Genomic DNA, 13445 nt, shown 5'->3' with positions numbered 1-13445 from the left:
AATGTTTTATTAACTACTTAATTAAATTTTATAAGGATGTTATGATACATAACAGTTTTTGAGCTGTTAATTTTATTTTTCTTAGGTTGGTGTCACTATAGACCTGAGCAGTTTTAACATTACTAGAATTGTGACATTTACCCCTTTTTATATGATTAAAAACAAAAGCAAATACCGTATATCAGTGGCTGAAGAAGGAACTGATAAATGGCTCTCTCTTGATTTGGAGCAGGTGGGTAGATGAATTTCAGAAATATACCTCTTTGGATTCTATTTTCTCCTTAATGTTAGATACCTAAAGTCACCATGTAATGTTTTAACTCTCCCGTTACTCCAGTGTTGTTTTAGTTTCATAAATCTTTATTGAATATTTGTGCCCAACTCTAGATAGATGGCAAGGTTCAATTTTTAATAATTGGATAACTAGGAATGCCCAGCTTGTTAAGGGAGGTAGACGTTTAACAATTACTAACCACTTTGATTAAATACAGCAGTCAAAGACTAGATAAGGTATAAATGCATCAAAGAGACGGAAATTATTTATTCTCTCTAGGAAGCTATTAGGAATGCCTTCAGAGAGTAGGTTAAGCCAGACTCTTCTCTAGTTATTTGAGGAGAGTAGTAACTTAGAAGAAATGTTGATTCTGTGCCATCATTAAACCTTTGAATTAGAGTTTTCTGAATGACTGACAGAGGTTGATGGAATATTTTATTTTTGAAGAACTTTTATTCTAAAAGTTAGGATTAGAGAAGTGTTGCTGTTTCTATTCATTATTCCTTTTTGCATATAAAACCATCCTTTTTGGGATTATTCTTGAAGTATATTCTTTAGCATTTCCTTTAGGGCTGGTTTTTTAATTTAATTTTTTTTTTTTTTTTGAGGCAGAGTCTCGCTCTGTGGCCCAGGCTGGAGTGCAGTGGCCAGATCTCAGCTCACTGCAAGCTCCGCCTCCCGGATTTACGCCATTCTCCTGCCTCAGCCTCCCGAGTAGCTGGGACTACAGGCACCCGCCACCTCGCCCGGCTAGTTTTTTGTATTTTTTAGTAGAGACGGGGTTTCACTGTGTTAGCCAGGATGGTCTCGATCTCCTGACCTCGTGATCCGCCCGTCTCGGCCTCCCAAAGTGTTGGGATTACAGGCGTGAGCCACCGCGCCTGGCCAGGGCTGGTTTTGAAGGTAAATACCATCAGTGTCTCTAGAAAAATCTCTCTGGCTGGAGCACAGCGAGAGGGACAGTGATCAGGATATAAACCCAGGCGTTCCATGGGGCAATGGCAACCCCCTTTGGGTCCCCTCCCATTTTATGGGAGCTCTGTTTTCATTCTATTAAATCTTGCAATTGTGAAAGAGAGAGAGTGAGAGAAGAAGAGAAGAGAAGAGGAGAAAGATAGATAGATAGATAGATAGATAGATAGATAGATAGATAGATAGATAGATGAAGAGAAGAGAAGAGGAGAAAGATAGATAGATAGATAGATAGATAGATAGATAGATAGATAGATAGATAGATAGATCGATCGATCTCTCTGGCTGCCTTCACAGTCTTTCTTCTCTTTGTCTTTGATGTTCTGTGGTCACGCTGCTATATGTCTATATGTGGTTTCCTTTTATTTACCCTGCTTGAGGTGCTTTACTCCTAGATCTGTGGATTAAAGTATTTCATGCTTTCTGTAAAATTTGCTACTACTGTCTCTTTAAATATTGCCTCTCCTCCGTTCTTCCATTTTTTCCATCTAAGCCTTTTAATCAGACATGTTGGACTTTCATACTCTATCCTCCATGTCTCTTAATAGCTCTTTTATATTTTCCAACTCTCTTTGCTTCATTCTGGGTAAGTTCTACATATACATCTTTCAATTTTTTTTACTTTTGCTGTGTCTGAACTACTATGTAAGTCTTCAACTGAGTATTTGAATAATTATAGTTCTTATTCCCAGAAATTTCACCTTTTTTCAAGTCTATTCATTATTTCAACAAATATTGTTTATTTTTATGTGACTCGCAATATACTATTTAAAGGCACAAGTTCCCATCTTTATGTAGTTTACATTTCAGTGGGTATAAGGGGGAAACATTAATAATACCATAATCAATTAGTATATAGTATGTTTCAAAGTGACAAGTCTAATGTAGGATAAGGGATATTAAGAGTTCGAGAGCCAGGGGTGGTCTCTAATTTTATGTAAAGTGGTTAGGATGGGACTCATTGGAGTCACATTTGAACAATGACTTCGAGGAAATGAGAAAGTTAGCAATTGTCAAGAGCTCAGCTTAGGAGGAGAGAGCTGAGCTGCCAGGTGTTGGAGTAGCTGATTAAGACAAGCCACAATGAAAGTAACAGTCAAACCTTTAATCACTTACTGTGATAGTAAAGATTGAGCATCCTTAATCTGAAAATATGAAATCAAAAATGCTCCAAAGTTCGAAATATTCCAAAATCCAGAACTTTTCAAGTGCCAACATGATGCCACAAGTGAAAAATTCTACACCTAACACTTTATTTTTTTCACTTTCTTAACTGTCATTTTTTTTTTTAACTGTTAAGTACTTATGTGTGAGTAAGTGTAAGAAAATGATTGTTTATTGGTAACACAAATTGAGAGTCAGGAATGATGGTGATGCCACACAGCCATAGATTGTCAACATGGGTGGTTAAGATAGTGACATATTCTCTTTCTGATGGTACAATATGTACAAACTTTGTTTCATGCACACAATTATTTAAATATAGTATAAAATTACTTTTGGGCTATGTGTATAAGGTGAATGTGAAACATAAATGAATTTTATGTTTAGACTTAGGTACCATCCCCAAGATATCTCATTATATATATGCAAATATTCCAAAATCCAAAAGAAGTCCAGAATCTGAAACACTTCTGGTACCAAGCATCTCGAACAGGGGATACTCAACCTGTGTAAGCAGGAGGCCAAATCAGAGAAAGCACAGTTACCACCTATTCTGGAATGGCATTGGACAAGGGTCAAGTGGATCAGCACAAGACATGGGGCTTGTCTCACTATCTATGAAACCTTGAACAGTGTCCAGCAGTTTTATGGACCTGGGGGATGGAGTAGGACAAAGGGGAGGAGCTAGCAATGAGCACTGAGAGTAGACAAAAAGTGTCTTCACTTTTTGTGAAGTGACCATACCCTTGTTTTAAACTGATCATCTGTGTCCCAGTTCTCAGCTCAGGCTCTACCTGTCTCCCTGATAAAGAGGTCCTGCAGGAGCTCCCAAGGAAGGCCTCTGCCGCAAAGCTCTCATAAAGAGCCTCCAAATGAAGTGCCTGGGCTAGGCATGCAGACATGGGTAAAAGCTTTGGGACAGGGTTGCTTGAAACCTTAAGACTGCAGTGCCCTGGCTGTGCACAGTCAGGTTATATTCCTAAGCATGTCTCATATCTCGTTCCATTAATTCCATTTTATGGTTGAATAAAACTGTCTTTAACAAGCTAAGATACTTAGCTATAACAACCAGGTTCTGCTACATTGTCCTCAAGTCATGTAATGATGATCAGGTATCACACATGAGCAGTCTCACTGAAATATATGAAAGGATCAGTCTGGTCAGGAGTTGACTTAATAGCTTACAGACAAGGCTGTTCTTCATTCTTGTTCTTTTAGCTCAATTTCTAGATTCTTTTGTCCAGTCTTCTTTCTGTTACCTTGATTATCTCCTGTTCTTTTAGTTTGGTTTCCAGATCACTCATGTTGAAGTTATTTCGTAAAATTCCGAACTTCCTTCCTACTCTGAACTTTGAATACTACTTTTACTTTTTTACCCTTATTTGATAACCAGATGCTAGATTTAATATATGTTCTTTTTTTTTTATTTTTTTAATTTTTTTAAAATTTATTTATTATTATTATACTTTAAGTTGTAGGGTACATGTGCATAACGTGCAGGTTTGTTACATATGTAAATATATGTTCTGACTTACCATTTTTGTGTACTTTGACTTCTGCCTAATTTCCAACGTTCATACCTGATTTTGATTTTTAGTAACTGAAGGTACACTTGTTTTAAACCTGATCTGTGTCCCAGTTCTCAGCTCAGGTTTCTTGCTGATTTTTCAACCCTTCTCTGTAAGATCATGACCACATTAAAGTCTCTTTTCTCGCCAGCAGTTCACTTACCATAGTTCTTCAATTTGCTATCCACTGCTTCTTGAGTGCATAGTGCTGACAAGTGACAACCCATCTTCAAGTTGAAAGTTTACAGCTGTTTAAGCAACGCAATAACTAGAGCAGTGTTAAAAGAGATTTTTTAAAGTTTAAGTGTACTCTGATGGGAATATTAAGATGATTTGTGTATTTATGGTGAAATCTGTTTATTTTTATAAACATATATAATGTATATTTTAGTGTATCCCCTTTTGGCCTGAGGATGCTTCTAGTAAACTTCTTATTCAAGTTGAAGGGAGTGAAGATCCTCCCAAAAGGATATATTTTAACAAGCAAGAAAATTGTATTCTATTGCGTCTGGATAACGAGGTAAGTGGTTTTGTTTGTGTGTGTGTGTGTGTGGTATGTGTTTTTGGCATATATCATTAGAAAAGCTAAAATATACTGACTGGTATTTTATTTATTTTTTGTATCAAATAATTACTTCTGTTGATTTTTCCTCTTTCCCCAAAAATGAACAAACATTTCTTTTTGTAAAAGGAAACAGAGATCTAAGATAATTTAATTGTTATATAAAAAGTTAGTTGGGGCCGGGCGCGGTGGTTCAAGCCTGTAATCCCAGCACTTTGGGAGGCCGAGACGGGCGGATCACGAGGTCAGGAGATCGAGACCATCCTGGCTAACACAGTGAAACCCCGTCTCTACTAAAAAATACAAAAAACTAGCCGGGCGAGGTGGCGGGTGCCTGTAGTCCCAGCTACTCGGGAGGCTGAGGCAGGAGAATGGCGTAAACCCGGGAGGCGGAGCTTGCAGTGAGCTGAGATCCGGCCACTGCACTCCAGCCTGGGTGACAGAACGAGACTCCGTCTCAAAAAAAAAAAAAAAAAAAAAAAAAAAAGTTAGTTGGAATGCCTGGAATACTAGAATATACCACATCTGGAATGTCATCTGTCTGTAATACAGTGATTGAGATTATAGATTTCCAGAAATGCAATACAAAATTCTGAATTGTTTTCTCAATCATCCCAAAAATTAAATTATCAAGTTATGAGTAGTCTGTTCTTAAATGTTATTAGTTAATATTCTTGGGAAAATGATTATATTAAAAATGTTTTCTTTTTCTTTCTTCTAGCTTGGAGGTATTATAGCAGAAGTGAATTTGGCTGAGCATTCTACAGTTATTACATTTTTAGATTATCATGATGGAGCAGCTACATTCCTCTTAATAAATCACACAAAGAATGAACTTGTTCAATACAATCAAAGGTAAGATTATCACAAATACAGTAACTCTTGATGGTGTAAGTCTAGATGATGAGGCATGGTTTTTATGATAATTTCTTAAGAATATAAACACTGATAATAGCATTGTAGCTATATAAAACGATGTTCCATTAAAAAATGTATTTGAAGTATGTAGGGGTAAAACTGACGATGTCTACAGTTTATTTTGAAATGCTTCAAAGAAAGAAAAATGGAAGAGGTGAAGCAAGTGTGGCAAAAGCTTGTTCATTGTTGACTCTGATGAGGACTGTCAGAGTTTGTTGTGAGTCTGAATTTTGTCTATTCAATATAGTGTAAATATGTAAAATTTCAGATTTTCTTTTTTCAAACAGTAGGTACCTTCTTGTTGAGGTGTCTGGGGGAAAGGACTGCCTCCTTAAAGGCTATAATTGAATCTTCATGGTTTAGGACTACTCTTAAACATCATTCATTTTAATTTGCTGTGATACCATATCTTCTTAATGCTACTACAGCTTATGCAAGTTTCTGATCTTGTACTTAGTAGTTCCAGGTTGTCTTGAATTTAGTTTGTTTGCTTTCTTTATTTTCACCTGTTACTTTTCAACAAGCACATATTTATCATTGCACTTACACTTTCCACTGCTAACTGTACAACTTCTTATCATTGATTAAAATCAAACAGACATTGCGTAAAGACCACAGGGCTGGACTAGCAAGTACCTAAAAGTCGTTTTGGGTAGCATTCTCTCATCTATTTAAGATGTTAAGAAAGAGGAATGCCTGTTTTCTTAATCATCCACATTATAAAAATGATAAATTGTTTCTAACCATGTGTGTGCAAGTGTCTTTTTAGTATAATAACTTCTTTTCCTTTGAGTGGATACCCAGTACTGGGATTGCTGGATCAAATGGTAGTTCTACTTTTAGTTTTAGTTTTTTAAGGAATCTCCATACTGTTTTTCATAGTGGTTGTGCTAGTTTACCTTCCCACCAGCAGTGTGAAAGTGTTCCCTTTTCACCACATCCATGTCAACATCTATTTTTTTTTTTTAAATTATGATCATTCTTGCAGGAGTAAGGTGGCATCTCATTGTGGTTTTAATTTGCATTTCCCTCATAATTAGTGATGCTGAGCTTTTTTATATATGTTTGTTGGCCATTTGTGTATCTTCTTAGAGAATTGTCTATTCATGACCTTAGCCCACTTTTTGATGGGATTATTGTGTGTTTTTTTTTTCCTTGCTGATTTGTTTGAGATCCTTACAGATTCTGGATATTAGTCCTTTGTCAGATGTATAGTTTGCAGATATTCTCCCATTCTGTGGTTGTCTCTTTGCTGATTATTTGCTGTGCAGAAGGTTTTTAGTTTAATTAGGTCCCATCTATTTTTATTTTGTTGCATTTGCTTTTGGGTTCTTGGTCATGAACTCTTTGCCAAAGCCAATGTCTAGAAGAGTTTTTCCAAAATTATCTTCTGGAATTTTTATGGTTCCAGGTCCTACATTTAAGTCTTTGATCCATCTTGAGTTGATTTTTGTATAAGGTGAGAGATGAGAATCCAATTTTATTCTTCTACATGTGGCTTGCCCACGATCCTAGCACTTGATGATCTCCCAGAGTAGGAGATAGTCAAGGTACCAGAAAGAAGACTGGACAAAAGAATCTGGAAACAAAAGAACTAAAAGAACAAGAATGAAAAATGAGCCTTGTCTGTAAACTATTAAGTCAACTCTATCTTAGGCCCTGACCAGACTGGTCCCTTCACATCTAGTCCCTTCACTATAATAGGGTGTCCTTTCCCTACTTGGTGTTTTTGTTTGTTTTGTTGAAGATAATTGGCTCTAAGTATTTAACTTTATTTCTGGTTTCTCTATTCTGTTCCGTTGGTCTACATTCCTGTTTTTATAGCAGTACCATGCTGTTTTGGTGACTATAGGCATTGTAGTATACTTTGAAGTCATATAATGTGATGCCCCCAGGTTTGTCCTTTTTGCTTAGTACTGCTTTGGTTATGAAGGCTCCTTTTATGGTTCCATATGAATTTTAGGATTTTTTTTCTAGTTCTGTGAAGAATGATGATGGTATTTTGATGGGAATTGCATTGAATCTGTAGATTGCTTATGGCAGTATGGTCATTTTCACAATATTGAGTCTACCCCTCCATGAGCATGAGATGTGTTCCCATTTGTTTGTTAAACTTTAACTTTTAAATAAATATTCCCTTCTTATGTAATCTCCGCTGTCATTATCCTAGTTCAGTAACCCTCCATTTCTTAACTATTTGAGTAGATTTTTTGTGTATTATTTTGTTTTGTTTTATTTGAGTAGAGTTTTTTGTTTTGTTTTGTTTTGAGACACTGTCTCAGTCAGTTGCCCAGGCTGGAGTGCAGTGGTGTGATCCAGGCTCACTGGAACCTCCACCTTCCGGCTCAACTGATTTTCGTGCCTCAGCCTCCCAAGTAGCTGGGTTTACAGGCATGTGCCACCATACCCAGCTATATTTGAGTAGATTTTTAATCTGTCTCTATATATCTAGTCTTATCTCTAGTAAATCTCCCACTTTCTACTAGAATGAATTTTCTAAAATAAGAAATATAATCGTATCTCTCTTTCAAGTTTTTCTTTTTTTACCCATTTCTTTAAAAATATACTTCTAGGCTGCCTTTCTAAAAATTTGTCTTTCTGTGGCCTAAATCTTACCCTATACAAAGTGAAGTTTTTGTTTCCTCAGTGCTCTAGGTCTTTCCGTGGGTTTTTACCTGAATAGGTGTTTCTTTCAGCTAGAAAAATGCCATTCTGTAATTATTTAAAAGTCAAGAAACAACAGATGATGGCAAGGCTGTGGAGAAATAGGAACGCTTTTACACTGTTGCTGGAAATGTAAATTAGTTCAACCATTGTGGACGACAGTGTGGTGATTCCTCAAAGACCTAGAATCCGAAATACCATTTGACCCAGCAGTCAGTCCCATTACTGGGTATGTACTCAAAGGAATAGAAATCATTCTCTTATAAAGATAGATGCACGCACTTGTTCCTTGCAGCACTATTCACAATAGCAAAGACATAGAATCAACCCAAATGCCCATCACTGATAGACTGGATGAGGAAAATGTTGTACATATACACCATGGATACTATGCAGCCATAAAAAGGAACGAGATTATTCCTTTGCAGGGATATGGATGGAGCTAGAAGCCATTATCCTCAGCAACAAGAACAGAAAACCGTTCCCACTTATAAGTGGGAGCTAAACAATGAGAACACATGGACACAGGGAGAGGAACAACACACACTGGGGCCTGTTGGGGTCACGGCAGGAGGGAGAGCATCAGGATAAATAGCTAATGCGTGTGGGGCTTAATACCTAGGTGATGGGTTGGTAGGTACAGCAAACCACCATGGAGTACATTTACCTGTGTAACAAGCCTGCACGTTCTGTACACGTATTCTGGAACTTAAAAAAAAAAAAAAAAAAGAAAAATGCCATTCTATGTGATCCCTTCCCTTGCCACCTTAATCTAAGTACCCCAGTTTTTGATAGCACCTTTACATATGTAGATTACAGCATTCATCACATTGTGTTATTTTCTTGTGAGTTTGAGATGTGTACACACAGATAGTTAATAGTCTACTAAACTATGGTTAGTTTCCCTTTTCTTGGAATTTTCATTGCCTGTCCCAGATAGCCCAGTACATTTTTGCATAAGGAATACTCTGCAGTGAATTAAACAGATTAAAATTTGTGTGAATTAGAAGCAGTTTTAAGTATTTTTAAACCAAATTTATTTGCTAATCACATTTACATTTGATTTTTTTTTTTCATGGAGAAATGAAGACTATGATTTTGTTTTCTCCTCCACATTTCTGTCTCTTGGCTTTTTAAAAAATATAGATATTATTTCCTGCATATAAAAGTAATAGTTGTTAAATTACTATTAAAAAAATACTATAGAAAAAAAATGTGAAAGAGGACCATAATCCCTGAAATCCTAATACTGTCAACATTTTGGTTCATTCCTTTTCCTCTCCTTTCCTTCCTCCTTTGTTCTCTCCCTCCCTCACTTTCTTCCTTCCTTATGTATCTCTCATATTTGACAGCTATTGTGAGCATATAAATTTGTTTCAAAGCACAATTTTTTTTTCTTTCTAACTTTTATTATAGGTTCAGGGGATATATGTGCAGGTTTGTTACGTGGGTAAATTGCATGTCACGGGGTTTTGGTATACAGATTGTTTCGTTACCCAGGTAATAAGCATGGTACCCAATAGGTAGTTTTTCGATTCTCAGCCTCCTTTTACTCTCCACCCTCAAGTAGGCTCCCCATGTCTGCTGTTCCCTTCTTTGTGTCCCTGCAAAGCATGATTTTTACTGAATGAATGATATTCCATCATTTAGATGCTCTACAGTTAAATAATACTTAATTGTTCAGAATTTTTATTTCAACTGGTATAATTTTAGAATCCGTTTATCTTCTTTTTTTGTTTGTTTGTTTTCTGAGATGGAATTTTGCCCTTTCGCCCAGTCTGGAGTGCAGAGGTGCGATCTCAGCTCACTGAAACCTCTGCCTCCCAGGTTTGAACAATTCTACTGCCTCAGCCTCCTAAGTAGCTGGGATTACAGGTGTGCGCCACTGTGCCCGGCTAATTTTCGTATTTATAGTAGAGACAAGGTTTCGCCGTGTTGGCTGGCTGGTCTCGAACACCTGACCTCAGGTGATCTGCCTGCCGCAACCTCCCAAAGTGCTGGGATTGCAGGCATGAGCCACCGTGCCCAGCTCAGTTTATCTTCTGATAATGATCTTCAACCCATTTGTAATCATTGTAAAAACTAATTTATAATTCCTTACCATATTTTTTGTAAATATTTTCTTCTAATGATTTTTTTGAAAATACGTATTATGTTTCAGTTATGGATAATTCCTTTTTTGTTATTGAAGGTTTTGATACATTTAAAATCAATTTTAAGATTGAAACAGTATCTGCTAGCTTAGCCATAAAAAATTGTAATGCTTTTTTACCTTTTCTTCCACCTCTTTCCAAATTCTTACTTTCTTGTGAATGTAATTTGGGATTTTTTCAACCAGATTAATATAAAATGGTTAGCTTTTCAAAATATGTATTATTTGATTCAAGGCCCTTTTGGTATTTGCGTTGATTTTAATGTTTTAACAAAAAAAGACTTTCTTAAACTGGTTTAGTTGTTCACTATGGGTTCTTCAATATTTCTATATCCTAGTTGTTAAAATGTTATTTTGAGTTTGTCTCTAGCTTGGCTGGAAAAAGTCTTGAGTTTTTTTTTTTAGTAAAGATCTGTGGGTAGTGTTATGCTATTGCTTGTTTGAAATGTCTTATTCTTACAAATTTATGACAATTTGACATAAAATTTTAAGTGATAACATTTTTCTCAAAATTGTGTAGATAGTGTGCCATTGTTTTTTGACTTTAAACGTCATTGAACTGTGAGAGGAGCATTTTTATTTTCTTGCGAGTGACTGTGATTTTCTTAGATATGTGTTAGGGTTTTTTTCCCCCCATTTTCTTACAAATATATGTCTAGAATGATACTGTTTTCATTAATGTCTGATACCCAGTGAAGTCTTTTTTTTTTTTTTTTTTCTGAGACGGAGTCTCGCTCTGCTGCCCAGGCTGGAGTGCAGTGGCGCCATCTCGGCTCACTGCAAGCTCTGCCTTCTGGTTTCACACCATACTCCTGCCTCAGTCTCCCGAGTTATCTGGGACTACAGGTGCCCGCCACCACACCCGGCTAATTTTTTCTATTTTTAGTAGAGACAGGGTTTCACCGTATTAGCCAGGATGGTCTTGATCTCCTGACCTTGTGATCTGCCCGCCTCAGCCTCCCAAAATGGTGGGATTACAGGCGTGAGCCACTGCGCCTGGCCCAGTGAAGTCTTTTAATCTGCAGATTTAATTCCTTCTTCTGCTCAGAAGAGCTATATTTTATTACTTGTTTGGTGTATAACTTTTGTAATGTTTTTTTTCTTTCTGAGCATCTTTTTGTGAGTCAGTTGAATTTCTTAGATGTGTATTTCACGTTTTGTGATTTTAAAGACTAATTTAGTTACTTTGTTTTTGCTCTAGTAAGACCAATACTTAGGAAAGAGTTACCAATTAAATTCTCTTAGAATTTGTATAAATAGAGTAAAGTAGTTGGAAATAATTTTCCATAATTAATTGTTATTTAAAAATTGACAAAACAGTTTTAAAGACTTGAAGACCTTTATTTCCTAAGTAGAACATGTATTTTCTAAGTGGGAAAATAATGAGAAATATTCATTAGTGAACCCTTTTTTAATTCTATAAGGTAAAAATTTCAGCCTTGTTTTAATCAAAACTATCACAGATCTCAATTAGTGAACTAAGAATTAATGAAGTATTATTTTAGGTTTTTAAAAATCTATTAATGTACTTGCATTTAATTTAATGCATATTTTTGCTACTTATGTCAGTTCTCTCAGTGAAATAGAAGATTCCCTCCCTCCTGGAAAAGCAGTGTTTTATACATGGGCTGATCCAGTGGGCTCTAGAAGGCTGAAGTGGAGATGTAGAAAAAGCCATGGTGAAGTAACACAAAAGGATGTAAGTATTGGGTTATTATGGGTTCCCATCAGCCTTTTTTAAAAAAGGTATGTGGGCCGGGCGTGGTGGCTCAGGCCTGTAATCCCAGCACTTTGGGGAGGCCGAGGTGAACCATGAGTTCGAGATCAGCCTGGCCAATATGGTGAAACCCTGTCTCTCCTAAAAATACAAAAATTAACTTTGGGAGGCCAAGGCAAGCAGATCACCAGGGCAGGAGTTTGTGACCAGCCTGGCCAACATGGTAAAACCCCGTCTCTACTAAAAATACAAAAATTAACCGGGCATGGTGGCAGGTGCCTATAGTCCCAACTACTAAGGAGGCTGAGGCAGAAGAATCAGTTGAACCCTGGAGGCGGAGGTTGCAGTGAGCCAAGGTTGTGCCACTGCACTCCAGCCTGGTGACAGAGCGAGACTCCATCTCAAAAAAAAAAAAAAAAAAAATGGTATTTGATTTTCAGCCTTCCTAGTTTTAAGGACTGTTTGTGGCCACGCTTCTAAAAAGCTGCCAAAAATCTTCAAAATAGTATTTAAGTATTGACTTAACCAAAAATATTTCAAAACAGAAATAGTCTTATTTTGTTTACATCATTTGCTTCTACTGTGTTATAAAGAGTAAAGTTGTGTTTAGAGAAGTGCTTTCAGCATTCACCTGAAAAGCAAATATGTTCTCTGCCTTGACAATCATACTAGGTAGATTTAGCTTCTAGAAGGAACATTTTAGGATCCACTGAGTGAACTAAAACAAATTTATTTCTGAGTGGCAAACTATGATGATCAAGTTATGCGCATCTATTTTCCAGTAACATTTTAAATACTTCCAGAACATTTTTTAAAGTTTTTTGTCCTTCAAAATTCATCTTAATTTGACTCCTTATTTTTTTTTTTTCTCACCACTAGTGATTTTTTCTTCCTGCCTATCAGTAGGTGGTATTTTCTCATTGTCTTTCAGTGCTGCTGTTGAGGAGTCTGGTGTGGGTGTTGTTTACATTGTATTTAAGAGGATTGCCTATAAGTGGCCTAACTTTAAGTTTTAAAAATTCATGACTATTAGATTTATTCAGGGAAAAAAATTGTACTTTGATACAAAAATAGTCTTATTCATTTCATCTATTGATTAGTACTTTGCATATTTATATCATAGTGATAGTTTGAAGCTTATAAAGATAAATCAGACATTCACTGTAAAATAATAGAAAGACTAGTGAAATAAGTTAGTTTTCTTGATTCTTAGTGTGGTTTTAGTGATATACATATATATACTTAGAAAGTATTATAAGTAACGTAAGTATCCCAGATAATTATTTTATGGTAACAACTCACAGTTTTTAATTTCTGTATATTGTAACGTGAATGTATGCTATACAGTAAAATTTTCTGAAAATCAGAATATTAACTAGAAATTAATGGCTGAATATTAATTATGACAATTTGCTATGTTTATCGTGTCATTGACCCTCAAAACCCTGATATCA

At 36.1% G+C, this 13445-nt stretch overlaps 1 protein-coding gene across 4 annotated transcripts in view; it reads left to right on the top strand.

The window, feature by feature from the left end:
- VPS13A (vacuolar protein sorting 13 homolog A) overlaps nucleotides 1-13445 on the top strand; it is a 238929-nt gene that overhangs the window by 165813 nt on the left and 59671 nt on the right. For all 4 annotated transcript variants that reach the window (XM_073021503.1, XM_073021502.1, XM_073021504.1 and 1 more), the window contains 4 exons: nucleotides 86-232; nucleotides 4370-4498; nucleotides 5262-5395; nucleotides 11844-11973. In XM_073021503.1, coding sequence (XP_072877604.1) covers nucleotides 86-232; nucleotides 4370-4498; nucleotides 5262-5395; nucleotides 11844-11973 — 540 coding nt within the window. The remainder of the gene's footprint in view (nucleotides 1-85; nucleotides 233-4369; nucleotides 4499-5261; nucleotides 5396-11843; nucleotides 11974-13445) is intronic.

Source organism: Chlorocebus sabaeus, chromosome 12 (assembly GCF_047675955.1).
Source record: "Chlorocebus sabaeus isolate Y175 chromosome 12, mChlSab1.0.hap1, whole genome shotgun sequence".
Classification (NCBI taxonomy): Eukaryota; Metazoa; Chordata; class Mammalia; order Primates; family Cercopithecidae; genus Chlorocebus; species Chlorocebus sabaeus.
This window is presented reverse-complemented; position numbering and strand designations above follow the sequence as displayed.